Here is a 16,835-nt window from a genome sequence, read left to right as displayed (position 1 = left end):
GGTTCGTAAGAGATCAATCAGCTGATGTAGCCTTACATACTACGATATAGATCTATAACTAGCTTATATTATGGCTCATAAAAGATCACTCAGCTGATACAGCTTTACAAGCATAATACAAGTCATGATGGTACTCAGAGACAAGCCAAAGATCGATCAGTCGATGTAGCCCTGCTTGTTGAAGAACTCGCCGAGTTCCTATAGTACTCCTACTCCTAAGGGTTGGCGTCAAGCTAGAAAAATAATTGTATTGATTGATTGATCGTTCTTTGTACAATAACCGGGGTCCAATATTTATACCCGGAATCTAAACATGAATACTACTTAAATACGACTCATTACAATTCTTGTAATAAGAGAAAACATTCCTAACTTAAAAATAACTTAGACCCTAATCTTTTTCTTTTTTAGAGTCTGACATATTTTTTTTCTCCAACACCATGCGTACGTAGTCCATTGACGTTATCTGCTGATGTCATCCAAAAAGAGCTGATCCCAGTACCGCACCTGAATCAGCTAATATTGAACCTTACGCAATTGATTCCTTGATGACACAATCCTAGAAGCTTTGAGTTCCCGCGTTCTCCTTCCCAAATTTTGGTGTAAACAGATCCACTTCACAACTCTACATGGCCTTCATAGTCCATCAATCATACTCTTGCTTGCTTTTCTCCGTTGTCTTGGTCCATTGATGTCAAGCCCTATACTCGCACTTTACCTCTCGGTGGTATGTCGTGTCCCGAGCCTCTAGCTTGTCTTTTACACTTGTACACGGTCCTTTGCAACCAAGCCTTACTTTGATCTTCACCATCTTACCATGAAAACTATATCATGTTCCATATTCAACTCTTCACCATCTTGCCATGAAAACTATATCATGCTTCTCTTCTCTTGATCATTTCATCTCCATCAACTCTTCGCTAGTTGAGCACTGGCATCTCATGCACAAGCCATGCATCTCTCCTATATGTCCTTCTTGTCTTGCTCAGCTAGCTCGTGGACCAAAATCGAGTGTCACAGATGGTGGGGTATAAATGAAACTTTTGGAATAGCCGATATGGGTCTAGATGATTTTTTTCGCGACCGGGTGTGTACCCGTTTTTTATTAAGAGGAAGCTAGATGATTTTTTTTTAAATGTCATGCAAACAATTCTGCATGGACTGTTGACTTGCTAATTGCCATTCACGTCGTCCATTACCTACTACTACCTTTTTTTTTCTTTTTTTGACAAATACTACTTGGCTACACTAGTGCGGGCAGATGGATTCGGATTTTTCAGAGTGATAGCCAACTGTTAGTGCGGAATTTGTCCCCTTCTATCAGTTGCTTGCTTGCTTGCTTTAGAATCCTCGGTTGGATCGGCCAAGCGTCTTTGGCCCAGCAGCCGACCAAACCAGCTCGAGCAAGAAGAGGCGAGGTGGAGACAATTGTAGCCACGACACAGGGCTCCTGAACCTTCCTTCCACACCGCAAATGGAGCTCTCGATCCCTCTGAAGTCAGCAAGCATTCTTTCGTTCTCAGTTCTGACGGCATCATCTGTTGCACGGCACCACATGCAGCAGCCTTCCTCTGCGATTGAGCATTGCGAGAGATAAATATTGTTTGTTGGCTGAAAAAATACAGCTTATAAGCTAAGTAAATAGGACGGATTATGCTAGCATTATTATTCCACATGATCTTGCCATCAGCAGGCCCTCTAACTGTCTGTCATGCTACAAGGCGAATTAATGATGGCGGGATATAAACTTTCATCGCCAGTCGACAATGATAGCGCATCAGAAACGCTGAGCCGACATAGTAATTCGATTAGTGCCTGGAGCACTAACCAAAGATCTAACGCAGACTCTCCTCTTGTTTCGACGCAAAAATTATTATTTTATTTTCCTTTTATTCGAGAGCAACTTCAGCAGAGCTCATACTTAAGCCTGATAGCTAAATATGAGGACGTATATAAAAAAACGTGCTCTAACAGAGCCCCTACTTGGACCCTGATATTTGGCTGGGCACTCAAATCTTTTCTAGACCCCATTCCTGTTGGGTCAAACCCCCCACCCCACCCCATCCTACCTCGCGTGCTCCCTCCCTCCCTTCGGCTCTCTGGTTCGCAGTAGCGGGGGACGCGGCGGCGCAGCAGGCCTGTGCGGCCACTCCGGAGCCACTCGCCATAGTGCTGACGCCGCTCGCCATGGATCCCGCCATAGCGCCCCCTGCCATGGATTCTGCCGTAGGAGCCCCTGCAGCTCCCTCCGCCACCGGCCCTCTGGTGGCCCTTCCTGTGGGCGGCAGGGGCACCGCAGACGGGTCGAGCAGCAGGGGCACCGCGGATAGGCCGTGCCCTCCCGTGGGCGGCAAGGGCACCGTGGACGAGGATCACCGCGGACGGGGTCGAGCAGGCTCGTAAGCGGCAGGGGCAGGGGCGGCACTGGCATCTCCTGCTCTGGGGGCGCCGGCATCTCCTGTTCCGGGGCAGCGCGGCCAAATCCACCGGTCCAGAGGAAGAAGGAAGAGAGAATGACGAGCGGGTCATATTTGTCATTGTCTAGTGAAATAGATTTGGGGACTAAATTTGAGAAATGTTGTGGGAGTAGAAGCAGAAAACCGAACCAATAAAAATGAAGGGAAACACCCAAATCAGATTTAGGTGCCCTGAGGACTCTGCTGAAGTCGCTCACAGAGTCTAAAAGGATGAGGTACTACTAGTACGGTCACCTGCCACCAAAATAATAGAGCAGCACACGGTCGTCACTGGCCCTTTAAAATCGAAACAGAGATTTACGACCCTACCGTATCTGGTAGGACAGCTCGTCGCACTACATCGCTGTAGGCCGCTGTACGACTACGACAAGATTGTGCTGTACCTGTACGTCGCCAACGCTGCTCGTGTGAGCCGCGACCCAACGCACCGCATCGATCTCGCCGTGGCTTTTACTTCAGCGGCCGCGAGCATGCACGCACCCGCGCTGCGGTTGAGGCGCGGATCCAGATCGCTGGCCGTCGGTCCAGCCAGACGACCACGCAGAAACTCTGGCAGGAAAATTGTTGCAAGGTTAGGTTAGCCCTTGTTTAGTTCGCAAAATTTGAAATTTGAGGCTACTGTAGCACCTTCGTTTTTATTTGGTAAATAGTGTCCAAACATTGACTAATTAGGCTTAAAACGTTCGTCTCGCAATTTTCCACCAAACTGTGTAATTAGTTTATCTTTTCGTCTATATTTAATGCTTCATGCATGGGCCGTAAACATTCGATGTGACAGGTACTGTAGCAATTTTTTGGACTTTGGGGTCCAACTAAACAAGGCGTTAATGGCGCATCAAGAGATGTCAAACGAACACTGACCAGCTAGCTACGCCTAACCAATGATTACCTCCCATGGACATTACTACTACATGTCTAGATATTTATCCTGTTCGTTTGACTGATAAGTCATGACCGAAAGTACGGTTGACTGATGTGTTATGAGAGAAAAATAATATTCGTTGGTTGAAAAAATATGGTTTATAAACAAAGCGAACAGGACGATCATCAACGTAAGACCACTCGCCACTAGCACTTGTTTTGTACTCTTAATTATTGCTACAAGATTTGTTATTATTTTTAATTGCGTAGTAAACGTACAACGTACACCAGCATGTTGTGCACCGTGCGCACACGACGACCCGCGGTTTGGCGCTCCGCTGCTCAGTGATGGATCCGCCCGATCGACGCGCCCCGGTGCATGCATCGACGCCGCAGCAGGTACACAAGTTCGATCGCGCCCGCCCGTGACGCGACGGAGATCCGACGCACTGCACGCAGGTTTTTTATTGGTTCGACGCGCCCCGGTGCATGCATCGATGGAGATTTGGGTTGGTGCACTACTGGCGCGAACAATTTATCTTATAATCCGCATTATTTAACTTGTTTTTAGTCGAAACGGTGTTTTCCTCTCACAACAATTCTGCCAAAACAGTGTTTTTAATCGAGTTTCAGCAAGCCGAACGTATGATCACGCCAGCCCGTCCTTCTGAGGCAGGTGCCTCCTAGGATTACGCAGGCTTAACCGCGCCCACCACCAGCTAGTAGTGCACCAACCCAAACACAAGTGATCGCTCCACTGAACTTATTAGCGCAGTACCAGTCAGGACGCTGACCCGAAAGGAAGAAGAAAGCCCCCTCCCTCTCTGACTAGCTCTGGGAGTAGGAGATCCCTGGCGTAGAACAATCTGGGGAAATGGAAGGAAGAGACAGGAACAGGAGAGAGAGACAAGGGGAAACGAGGCGAGCCGACCGACAGAGTCGCTAGGCGCCAGTACCAAGTACGGAGTAGTACTACCAAAAGTGGTGTGGAGGCAGCCAACCGCCAAGGCAATAGGAGCCGCGACGGCGAGCAGTTGGCAAAGCCGGCGCGCGCAGACGGACCCGCGCTCGCCTACCCCAGCAGGCAGCAGCCCCACTGCAGCTTCCAGGGCTCCAGCGCACCCACACCAGCAAGGGCCCAGGGGACCAGGTGCCCCACCTGCAGCCCATATGCACGGGCACGGGCGAGCACCGGTAGTGGCGGGCTGGCGGTGGAAACGAACAAGTACTAGCTGAGCAGCAGCAGGAGGAGCCTTTTCTTGCTGGGAAGCATGCAAACGGCGGAAACAGCTGCCTGGTGCTGTCTGCTGTGGACTGCGTGGTGCACTGGCAGTGCTGTGGCTGTGTGCGTGTTTAGATGCCGAAAAATTTAGCAAAATAATATTGTAGCAGTTTTCGTTGTTATTTGATAATTAGTGTTCAATCATAGTCTAATTAGGCTTAAAAGATTCGTCTCGTGGTTTTCGTCTAAACTGTGTAATTAGTTTTATTTTTTATTTATATTTAATACTTCGTGCATGCGTACAAAGATTCGATGTGATGGAAAATCTTAAAAAATTTGGTATTTTGAGAGGGAACTCAACGGTACCCAGGACTAGCACTAGCCACTCAACTCGCTCTTGACACTGTCACACACAGCTCATGACTTCGTGGCCGCTGCTGAGCTGATGAGAGTACCCAACAAAGCATGGCGCGAGTCGTGTGATGCATGTACCAGCGTTATGGCACTGGTAGCATGCTCGGCAGGACACGGTGTGGCCAACAACTGGAAAGCTAGCTAATGACGTCGAGCAGGGAGGAGAACTGGGGTGGGGGAAGGAGCTCGGCTCGCTCTACAGCGTCCGCGTTCTGAGTCTACTTGCGTCGGGTTTTTGGATGGCATTTTAATAGTGACAAATTCTTGTGGTTTTGCCCAACGGTGGACCCCCAAGTTACAAAAATACTATAGGAGTACTACTTGTGCTGTGAGCAGAGTTTAATGGGAGGGACAGGTCAAGATCAAGAACATGGTGAATGCACTTTTCAATAACAAAATCCGAGTAATGGGCCACTTTGATTTAGGTACAAGATCAAGAATATGAATGTGCTGCTGTTCATCTAATTTAGGTACGTACTGCTGACCGCTAGACTATCACAATGGAGTAGTAACAGAGGGAACAAGAGAAAGGAAACAAAAATGCTCAAATGTTGTTCTCCTTCTCCATCTGGTCCTTGCATGGAATGGAACCCACGCCCTTGCGTACAGCAGCAGCTGCGCAAGAGCATCAGCCGGCCGGTCTGAAGTTGGCGTCGTCGTAGCAGGTATCGATCGGATCAGCAGCTGGCAGGCCTCACTGTCTGGCGCCGCCGAACTCGGTGTCGTACACGGCGGAGAGCTCGAAGTCGTCGTCCGTCGCGGCGGCCGGCACGTTGAGATCGAAGGACCCGGAGCTGTCGCCGCATTTCGCTGCGGGCGTCCGTGGGGACGGGGTCGTCGGCGGGGCGGGCGCGCCGGTGGCGGCGTACGGCATGTGCGCGCGCTTGTGGCCGCCCAGGGCCTGTCCGGACTCGAACACGCGGAAGCAGAACGGGCACTCGTGGACCGCCGCCGGGCCGTTGTTCTCGGCGGCGCGGTGAGCCTTGGACGACGACGGCAGCGCGGCGGGAGGCGGCACTGCCACCGGCACGCACCCGCCCTTGCCTTTCTTCATGCTGGCGCGGTGGCCGCCGAGCGCCTGGTACGACCGGAACACCTTCCTGCACACGCCGCACTGGTGGTGCCTGCCGCCGCGCGGCGGGCGCGCGACGCCGTCGTCGTGCTCATGATGATCGGCGCCGTCGTCCGCGCCGGCGCCGACAAACGAGCGGACGGCGCCGTCGTCGTCGTCTTTGTTCTGCTCGGCCGCCTCCGAGCTCGCCGGGCCGCCCCGGCCGGATCTGCTGGACCGCGTCCATGAGTCCCGAGACAGCATCACGAGGGACATGGCCACGTCCTCCACCGGCGTCGTGTCGGAGATGCTGCTCGCAGCTGGCTGCTCTTGCTTGGGATCGGAGGACGCCACCGCCGCCGGTGGTGGTGGCGGCGCGCGCCGGCGCGCCCGCTTCGAGCGGCGCCGGCTCACGACGGCGAACCGCGGGGACGACGACTCCGTGTCGCTCTCCCCGTCCTGCACGACCGACGACTCGCCGCGGGCCGCCCTGCCGCCGGACAGTCCAGGGGAGTCGTCGAACCTCTTCTTGGTGCCTTCGCGTACAACGCACGGCGTCGGTGGTGGCTCCTGCTGCTGCGCCGGCTTGTCGTCGCCCATCTCTGTCGACGAAGTAGACGCCAGGGAAGGGGAGAGCGGCGGCGATTGCTGCCGCGACCGCAGCGACGAGTACGCTGCAGCAGCCGACGCGGCCATGACGTGGGAGCGCATGTGGCCGCCCAGCGCGCGGCCATTGTGGAACCGCCGGAAGCAGAGCTTGCAGGTGTGCCTGTCCATCACCAAGCAACAAGCAAGAATTCCTACACCGAAGGCAGACGACCAGCGCAGAGGAAACGCTGCAATGGTGGTGGAGCAAGCACTGAGCAGCTAGCTGCTTGCTTGCTTGCTTTGCCCTCTGGCTCCCTTTGCTTTCTTTCTCCCTTTGCTTGCTCTGTGCTGCCTTTGAGCGGGCCTCACTCACTCAAGGTCAAGGATATCAATAGTCTGATGGAAAAAGAGGCGGAAGAAGTGTGAGAAGGAGTAGGTGACAAGCATCGCTCCTCTCCACCGCCTAGCAAGGGAGAGCGAGAGGAGGAAGGAAGGAAGGGACGAGTGGGATCGGAGGAGGTGACAAAGAAAGGTGCTCAAGCACAGCACTTAAATACGCAGAGCACAGGGCCAGGCTTTACAAAATTAAGGGCGTTCAAGACACTTGTAAAACTGAAGATCCACAAGATAAACAGAAAATAACTGCTCCAAGGCAAATGCCGTAGCCAGCCTGTCTGTAAATGAATGTCAATGGAACAGAGAGAAATTCGCATTTGCATAACTGGCCGGATTGAATACGGAGGTCAATAGGATTTGGGCGTACCACTCGGCAATTCTTGAATTCTTGCTTGCCTGTAGCCTGTAGGAGTTACAGTTTTACACACATTAGACAATTTATTATTGGTGGTAAAAATTAAGCAACACGTAATTAATTGTGTGCGTGGAATATTTTGGCAATGCAAAATCGAAGGTACATTGCATTTGACCACAGAGAGTATGTGATCCTGGCCAATTAATGGAATGTATTGACACTTGAGATTCTCTCACGTCTTCTCCAATTCAATTCAGGGCCTGTTAGGCTCAAAAAAAAAAATTCAGGGTCCGTTTAGATTCCAAAAATTTTTGCGCAATACCCGTTACATCGAATCTTGCGGCACATACATGGAGTACTAAATGTAAACGAAAAAAACTAATTGCACAGTTGGGTGAGAAATCGCGAGACGAAACTTTTAAACCTAATTAGTCCATAATTAGACACTAATTACCAAATATAAACGAAAGTGCTACAGTAGCCAAAATCCAAAAAAATTCGGATCTAAACGGGCCCCCAATTCCTCCCCTATCCTATCCAGAAATTTGCTCCACAAGTTTGCAAGTCCATATGCGGATCCGTTGTACTGAAAGTCACAAGTTTGCAAGTCCATATGCGGATCCGTTGTACTGAAAGTGTTGGCACTTGGCAGCTACTATCGTGATGCATGCCTCCAAGAAGAGGCTCTAGCTAGGCCCTGTTCTTTGGAAACACTGACTTGCAAAATGGGCAAAGACCGCAGAGGATGCCATGGCTGTGCCTGTGCCTGTCAACTGTGCATCACATCATACACTGCACTAGTACTTGCTGGTGATGTTCGGTTATCAGTACTAGAGAATGCTGCAGGCAGCAGGGGATCGATGCGGGTGCCCCACATGGACGTGCGATACTACTTTTTGTCGGCGCGCATGTACAGAGTGCATTTCATCTATCGCACATGCCTCTTTTTTGTTGAACAAGTCTCCTGCAGTCACGGATGGGGATCGGCTGATGGCTCCAATGCATACGCAATGCAAGGCAAACAAGATTGCTACAAGAAAGAGAGATGCTGTAGCTGCTGCTTGGCACCTACCTTTTGGTTGTATCAACCATACCAGAAAGAGCAGCGCAAGGCGCGTCAGCTGGCCATAGCCAGGATTTAGTTGGCACTTGGCACTTGGCACCTTCGTTTTCGTCCATGCAATTGCAGTAAAATCTGGCCAAGCTAGCTGTGATCCGGGTGGGCGGTATTACTGGCCATTCACAATAATCACACCTTCTTGTCGATCATGGAGCCTAGTAGTGCTCACTTTCACCTCTTGTCGATGTGATTTTGCTGCTAACATCGCCAACGCAGCGGCATTGCGCATATGGATCGGCCCATGCAGGTCGTAGTTACTCTGATCTGCTGGTAGTAAACGAGCGTCCAATACGAAATGGAGAGCGGTAGCTAGAAAAATCTAGACAAGAAAAACTAAAGTGTTCCCATCCTTAAAGCTTAATTAGGGAGTTAGGGCCCGCCAATGGCGCAGGCCCATGCATGGAATGGGCCACACCCACACATGAGGAGAACATTGGGGCCCCACGAAGCCTTCTGTTCACGAATCAACCCTGCTCGCTGTCTTGTCCTAATAACCCACCGTCGTCTACCACGGGGGTGTGTTTAGTTCGCGAAATAAAAATTTTTGGACGTCATATCGATGTGTTGGAAGAATGTTGGGAGGGGTTTTTGGATAATAATAAAAAAAACAAATTACAGAATCCATCAGACGAATCTAATGATACTAATTAATCGGTCATTAGCACATATTGGTTACTGTAGCACTTAGGCTTTTCATGGACTAATTGGCTTAAAAGATTCGTCTCGCGATTTTGCCGAGAACTGTGCAATTAGTTTTTTTTCGTCTACATTTAGTACTCCATGCATGTGCCGCAAAGATTCGATGTGACACTTTGGATTGAAATTTTTTTGAAACTAAACAGGGCCCAAATCCAGTGTCAGCGGCGCATACATCGACAGCGAACTCTTCTTGCACGGGACGTACGGGCGCCGCGGCAGAAGCCGACGCGGTGACGCCACGCCACATACCTTTGGCTCTGCTCAATGCTCGTGATGATCATAAATGGTACCCGTAGCGTATCATATGCGTGCATGTTGCTCCTGACGATCATGCATGCCTGCGTAAAGGGCACGATGACACAGCGACTACTTGAAACTAGCTAGCGAGAGCATCTCGACCGTCTCTTCGAGCTTCACTCAGGCTTTTTGTCTGGACGTATATGTGTTGGGGTGGTCCAATCTATCCTAACACATGTGGATTGAGGTGAATTCGATAACATCCAAACAAGCCTCAATTGACATTATCTATTAGTCTTTTTTTAGTAAAAACAGTCATCAATTAAGGTGCTAATGTATCCTACCACTTGCTCAAACGGCGGTTTGTTAAAACTATCGGTACACATTGTAGGTCGGTGTATAAGTAGTTCTATAATTTTGATTGATTTGCTGGCGTTCATTTTCGCAAAAACGGAATAGAGAGCATAAAAAATTCTTGGAAGCCACGTATGCGATGAAGTGCTATCGCTAGCCATTGTTGCTCATAAAAAAAATTGGTAGTTGCTAGGGTGAAAATTAAACGATCAGAAAAAGGCTCCATCACTTTCAGTTTCGTAATCTTTGTTGAAAACGAAAACGATACAATATCATCGAAAACAAGAACGATGTCGATACTCCGATAATATAAAAAACGACACCATACGATCGAAAGTACATTGATAATGATCGGAACTCAACAAAACGGTACTTCAAAAACGATAAAGAATCATAGGACATGACGCTAGCCATGCAAGTATACAACCTACTCCTTTTCATACAAATGAACAAACGATTAAGACATAGACATTATTACTTTAACCATGTCCATACCACATAGTCACTTGTTTGGATATAGTTAGGTTAGGTTAAGGTTTTATGTGGAACCCACATGTTTTTTTATGAAAAAAAAATAGAAAGATGGCTTTCTTTAGTACAACAGAGCCTCTGCCTATGCAATCAGCGGAGCGAACGGTGGCGTGACTAGAGGCCGGGCATCCTACGCTTGGCAGCTTGGGCCTATTGGGCTCGGCTACCAAGGTGTGCGGCGTGTAGAGAAGCAGAGTCCGGGAGTCATGTTGCTAGCCTGCTGAGCTCAGGCTCCCAAAGGTGGAGATGATATCTTTTTCTCTCTAAAGAAAACAATATAGTATCACGATATTTTACCGCAAAAATTATCATACTTATACAGCCAAAAAAACAGAAAATGTTGTTGCCGTTATTGTTTTCACACTTGTCTACCTTTACGGATATGGTATTTATGGTTACCGCTACCGTTTTTGTTTAGTAAAAAACGCAGTAAAACCTCGGAAATGAAACGAGCCTCGAAAACATGTTTTCCAGTTTTGCTTTTATACCTACTAGTCGCCTCTGAGAAATCTGATTGACAAAAACAAACTTCTGCAGCTACTATATGCTCCTTTCGGAGACTAAGGAGAAGGAAAAGCTAGAGCAGGTTAGTTTTTGTCATGATTGAAGGAAATCGAATTTTGAAGCTCATAGCACAAGCAGCTGTTACTCTATCAGCTAACCATGTGTGGTTTTATGAATCCAATGGCCCCGTTCGCTTGTCTTAAAAATGGTTTGTTCGGCTTCTTTTTTCAGCCAGAACAGTGTTTTTCAGCCAAGTTACAGACCAACGAACGGGGCCAATATGTGTACCCTCCAATGTTTTGGTGCAATAAAATCCCGGCCCTCTCACCCAATAAAAAATACACGGGAGAAGATGCTCTCTCTCTCCTTCCTTATGGTATTAATACTATCCTGGCATATGATGCAACAAAGACGAGATGGCCGAGTTGGTCTAAGGCGCCAGATTAAGGTTCTGGTCCGAAAGGGCGTGGGTTCAAATCCCACTCTCGTCAATTTTCTTTTCTATTTTTCTATCTAATCATTTCACAAGCTCAGAACTCAAGCGTTGTCTATTTTTATTTCTAATCTTTTCACAAGCTCTTTGTATTTTCATTCCTAACATTTTCACAAGCTCAAGCGTTTTCTATTTTTGTTTCTAACTTTTTATTTCTAGTCTTTTCACAAGCTCTTTGTTTTCTAACATTTTCACAAGCTCAAGCGTTTTATATTTTTTATTCTAACTTTTTCACAAGCTATTCATTTTAATGTTTTTTCCATTTTTATTTCTAATCTTTTCATAACCTCTTTGTATTTTCATTTCTAACATTTTGATAAGCTCAAGCGTTTTCTGTTTTTATTTCTAACTTTTTTCACAAGCTATTGAGGTTCGAGAGGGCATCTGTTCAAATCCCACTCATCTTTTTTTTTTTCTCTATTTCTACTAGCAAACTTGCCCGTGCGTTGCAATATATGAATAAAACTATGTATCATCGTTAGATGTGAGTTGTTCTAACCCGAATAAGCGCAGGTCATGAGTCTAGGTCACATACGAGATACGTAGTTGAGTAATTCTTTAAGAAAATTATTTTTTTCATTGTTATCTAGGCCATCGTTATGCATTTTTCTTCTCCACCATTTTCATTATTTAGATTTCCTGAATAATTTATTAATCAATATGCTTGCTATTTTATCTATTTTTCTATGATTTCTTTTACCTTTTGCATGAAAAATATAAGAAACTAGCATGTTATATAGGCAGCTTGGTCCAATAAGACAAGTCCCGGTAAACTTTATGATGGTTTGATATTGTTTGTAGGCCCAACTACAATGAGGTTCTCTTTTTGGATAGTTCAACATATTTCTGGACGGTCTCTAAACTATTACATCATTCTCATCCAAGTTCTAAACTATGAAAATTGCAAATCTAGATCCCTAAACTATTTAAGTAGTCCAATCCTGATCCAAAAGCAGTCATATCAAAGCAAGTTAGATGATGTGGTGTCTGCAGCTGACACTTACATGGTTAGTTCCTAAACTATTATGTGGTTCTCACCCAAATACCAAACTATGAAATTGCAAACATGGATCCCTAATCTTTTGATGTATTCCAAGCTCAGTCCAAAAGAACCCCTCCATGCTCCCTTCATTGTTGGCGACTGGTTGGAGAGGTCGGGAGACTTTGCTTTTTCTTGACACACTTGCCCTCTACCTCCTATCTCGACTTGGCAAGCAACGTCTTGACTCTTTGATGCCACCTGCCAAGCACGGTGTGACTGGCGCCAAATTGTGTTGTCACACATGCATTCTTGTAGGAGAGCACCTACGAGATGACCCTGAGTAGAAGCAGCTCATTTTGGGTAGCATCATGGACACCGTCTCAGAGCATTTCCAGTAGGTGAGAAACCAATGAACCATATATAGACCTAGCTCATTCTAGCGGTATACATAGGCATCAGTTGTTCTTGGTGATCGCTTCGACACTATATGCGGTTGCTTTTTTTTTAGCTAAACGGTAACCAGTTGGTCACCTACCATTTAGCCATTATTCAAGCTCAAAAACCATGTAATAGGTTAAACGACCAATTAAACAAGATAAACAACTGATTGCCATAATGTAGCGTTTATATGGTGTTTAAACGAGCTAAATGACCATTTAGGAGAAAAATATGTGGTCGTACTAATACTAATATTTTTTTCTTGAATACGCAAAAAATTTACATATCATTGTAATTAAGAAGAAGAGGGGTTTAACCATATACACGACACGCTTCTAATGAGCGCTCTAGGAGGTCTTACAGTTTAACTGGATCTTCCTAGCAGACTGTTTCAAACTTCGATATTACATAAAATAAACAACCAAACTACGAGCAGCGCGGTACCCTACGGAGCTGTGCGTCTCCGCTAATGGCCGCGCGACTCTGCTCCATCATCCGAGGAGAGCCTTGTACCAATCGTTGCAGCGGTCGCCGGTGAAAGGTCCTAATGGCTAGAGGAGGGTGAATAGCCTAATAAAAATTTCTACAATAACACTTAACAAAAGGTTAGACAATTATGAGGCGAAGCAAGTGTTGCGTTAGCCTACTCAAAATGCAAGCCACCTACCACAATTCTAGTTTAGATAGTGTCGATTCACACAAGAGGTATGACACTACCCTATGTTAGTGTGCTCTCAAAGGCTAACTAAAGAGCCACACCAACCAAGCAAGCAAGCTCTCATAACTAGTTACACTAAAGAGCTTGTCAACTAGTTTGCAATAATATAAAGAGAGTGATCAGGATAGTTATACCGCCGTGTAGAGGAGTGAACCAATCAATCACAAGGATGAATAACAATGAAGACCAATCACCTCGGAATCAAAGGATAGACACAATGATTTTTACCGAGGTTCACTTGCTTGCCGGCAAGCTACTCCTCGTTGTGGCGATTCACTCACTTGGAGGTTCACGCGCTAATTGGCTTCACACGCCAAACCCTCAATAGGGTGCCGCACAACCAACACAAGATGAGAATCACACAAGCCACGAGCAATTCACTAGAGTACCTTTTGACGCTCCACCGGGAAAAGGTCAAGAACCCCTCACAATCACCACGATCAAAGCTGGATACAATCACCACCTCCGCTCGACGATCCTCACTGCTCCAAGCCATCTAGGTGGCAGCAACCACCAAGAGTAACAAGCGAAATTCACAACGAAACACGAACACCAAGTGCCTCTAGATGCAAACACTCAAGCAATGCACTTAGATCACTCCCAATCTCACTATGATGATGAATCAATGATGGAGATGAGTGGGAGGACTTTGGCTAGGCTCACAAGGTTGCTATGTCAATGAAAATGGCCAAAGATGTGAGCCATAGCCGGCCATGGGGCTTAAATAGAAGCCCTCACGAAATAGAGCCGTTGTACCCCTTCACTGGGCACACTGCGCTCTGATCGGACGCTCCGGTCCAACTGACCGGACCCTGGACTCAGCGTCCGGTCCACTGATGGACGCCACGTGTCACTAGCTTCAAATGCTGTTCGTCAGATTTCAACGGCTACGAAGCTGACCGGACGCTCCGGCAAAACTGATCGGACGCTGAAGCCCCAGTGTCCGGTCATTTCCAGTAAGCTCTCCAAGGCGTATTTCTTCGACCGGACGCGTCCGGTCCACCTTGACCGGACATAGACCAGAATCCGATGCAATACCCTAGGTACTGTGCCGACCGACCAGTTTGACCGAACACAAGCTGCTAGCGTCCGATGCTTTCAGACCCAGCGTTCGGTCAGTTGACCAACGCCAGCGTCTTCGCGACCAACTCGTTTTCACTTCTAACTTCTTCACCCTTGCTCCAATGTGCTAACCACCAAGTGTATCACCTTGTGCATATGTGTTAGCATATTTTCACAAACATTTTCAAGGGTGTTAGCACTCCACTAGATCCTAAATGCATATGCAATGAGTTAGAGCATCTAGTGGCACTTTGATAACCGTATTCCGATACGAGTTTCACCCCTCTTAATAGTACGGCTATCAAACCTAAATGTGATCGTACTCTCTAAGTGTCTTGATCACCAAAACAAAATAGCTCCTATAAATTATACCTTTGCCTTGAGCTTTTTGTTTTTCTCTTTCTTCTTTTCAAGTTTAAGCCCTTGATCATCGCCATGCCATCACCATTGTCATGTTATGATCTTCATTGGCTTCTCCACTTGAAGTGTGCTACCTATCTCATGATCACTTGATAAACTAGGTTAGCACTTAGGGTTTCATCAATTCACCAAAACTAAACTAGAGCTTTCAATCTCCCCCTTTTTGGTAATTGATGACAACCCTTATACAAAGATATGAATTGAAATTCGAATGAATCCATGTTGCTTGCCCAAGCATATTTACCATGTGTAAAAGGATATGGACAAGTTTCATGAACCCCAAATGGTAGCAATTGCTTCCCCTACATATGTGCTAAGAGTTTGGATTGAAGCTTACACATATGCTTAGATAGGAAATATAGGAGTCAATGTCTACCAAATGATGCTAAGGTATAAGAGATGGACCTTTAAAGCCTGATACCAATCGGAGTGCACCAATATACCATCCTTAGCACCATGGTTAGTTTTATATCACTTGGAAACATACTTTGAAAAGAAACCGCTTGTAAAGGCTTACTTGGAAATGAAAGTTATCTAGTAATTTCATTTCATCATTTAATCTTACAACTAACATTTATCACACAAGCATGGATGTTTAACTTTAATACTTGTGCCATGCAAGCAAACATATGAAATGCACATACAAATGCACCATACAAGTTCATGAGCTTGCTCCCCCTACTTGTGTGGTCAAAATTTTAGTTGATCCCTTTCTTTTTTTTATATCTCTCCCCCTATGTCATATGTTAAGATATCTTTATGTTTCTTTCCCTTTTTCTTTATCTTTTGTTTCTCTCCCCCTTATCTTTGTTTTTCTCCCCCTTTGGCATCAATGACCACAAATGTTCTAAATATAGATAGTATTACTTGTAGGGTCAAGATTATCAATATCAATCAATGGGGTGAGGATCATTTTCTCAAATTTAGTCTAGTCTAGATCATTTACTAAAGATATTTAACTCGGTTTGATCCAAGAACAAGCTTCTTCACACCTCCAAATAAGGGTTATCTTGTACCATGTTGAGTTAAACACTTATAGCTTATTTTCTAGATTAAACACTAGGTTTACAAGCTCATAAACATGTCATATGCTATCACTAGATCAAGTCAAGCATAGAAGCAATAGTGATATTAAACATCAAAATCATTTGATTTTCATGAATGAGCCTAATAAAATAGAACCACTTGAAAGGTCCTAATTAGATTGAACATATGACTAGATGCACTAAACATGTCCTTAGCAAGGATGTATGTCATGCCAATCAACTTTTACCTTGGATTGCTCGAAGGAGAGGCATGTCATATGAGTGGGGGGGTGCATCAACACATATTTGAGAAATCCAATATGTTCAACTCATTCCTTAGCTTGCAAAACCTTTTCTCATCCAATGGCTTGGTGAATATATCGACAAGTTGATCTTCGGTGCCTACACTCTCAATGCAAATGTCCCCTTTTTGTTGATGATCTCTTATGAAATGGTGGCGGACATCAATGTGCTTTGTTCTTGCATGTTGAACCGGATTATTGGTTAGCTTGATTGCACTCTCATTGTCACATAGCAATGGCACTTTCTTAAACTTGATTCCAAAGTCACTCAAAGTGGCCTTCATCCAAAGTACTTGTGCACAACAACTACCGGCGGATATGTATTCGGTTTCGGCGGTTGATAATGCAACACTATTTTGCTTCTTTTATGACCATGAAACAAGTGATCTTCCCAATAATTGACATATGCCCGAGGTGCTCTTCCTTTCAACCTTGCATCCCGCATAATCCGAGTTGGAGTAACCAACTAGCTCAAACTTTACTTCTTTGGGATACCACAAACCAACATTTGGTGTATGCTTCCAGTACCTCAATATCCTCTTTGTAGCCTTCAAATGACTTTCTCTTGGTGAGGCTTGAAATCTTA

The 16,835-nt window shown here is 46.2% G+C and overlaps 1 protein-coding gene and 1 non-coding gene across 2 annotated transcripts; one reads left to right on the top strand and one right to left on the bottom strand.

Moving 5' to 3' along the window:
• Positions 1-5,390: 5,390 nt before the first annotated feature.
• On the bottom strand, positions 5,391-7,140 carry LOC136492988 (zinc finger protein ZAT9-like). Its single transcript, XM_066489015.1, has one exon. It carries the CDS (start codon positions 6,800-6,802, stop codon positions 5,669-5,671), a length of 1,134 nt encoding a protein of 377 aa, XP_066345112.1. The 5' UTR covers positions 6,803-7,140; the 3' UTR covers positions 5,391-5,668.
• Positions 7,141-11,219: 4,079 nt separating this feature from the next.
• TRNAL-AAG (transfer RNA leucine (anticodon AAG)) lies at positions 11,220-11,300 on the top strand. Its single transcript has one exon. It is a non-coding gene; the product is annotated as a tRNA-Leu (tRNA).
• Positions 11,301-16,835: the final 5,535 nt, after the last annotated feature.

This window comes from Miscanthus floridulus, chromosome 1, assembly GCF_019320115.1.
Source record: "Miscanthus floridulus cultivar M001 chromosome 1, ASM1932011v1, whole genome shotgun sequence".
NCBI classification, from domain to species: Eukaryota; Viridiplantae; Streptophyta; class Magnoliopsida; order Poales; family Poaceae; genus Miscanthus; species Miscanthus floridulus.
The sequence above is the reverse complement of the archived record's forward strand: the minus strand, read 5'-3'. Positions and strand labels throughout refer to the sequence as shown.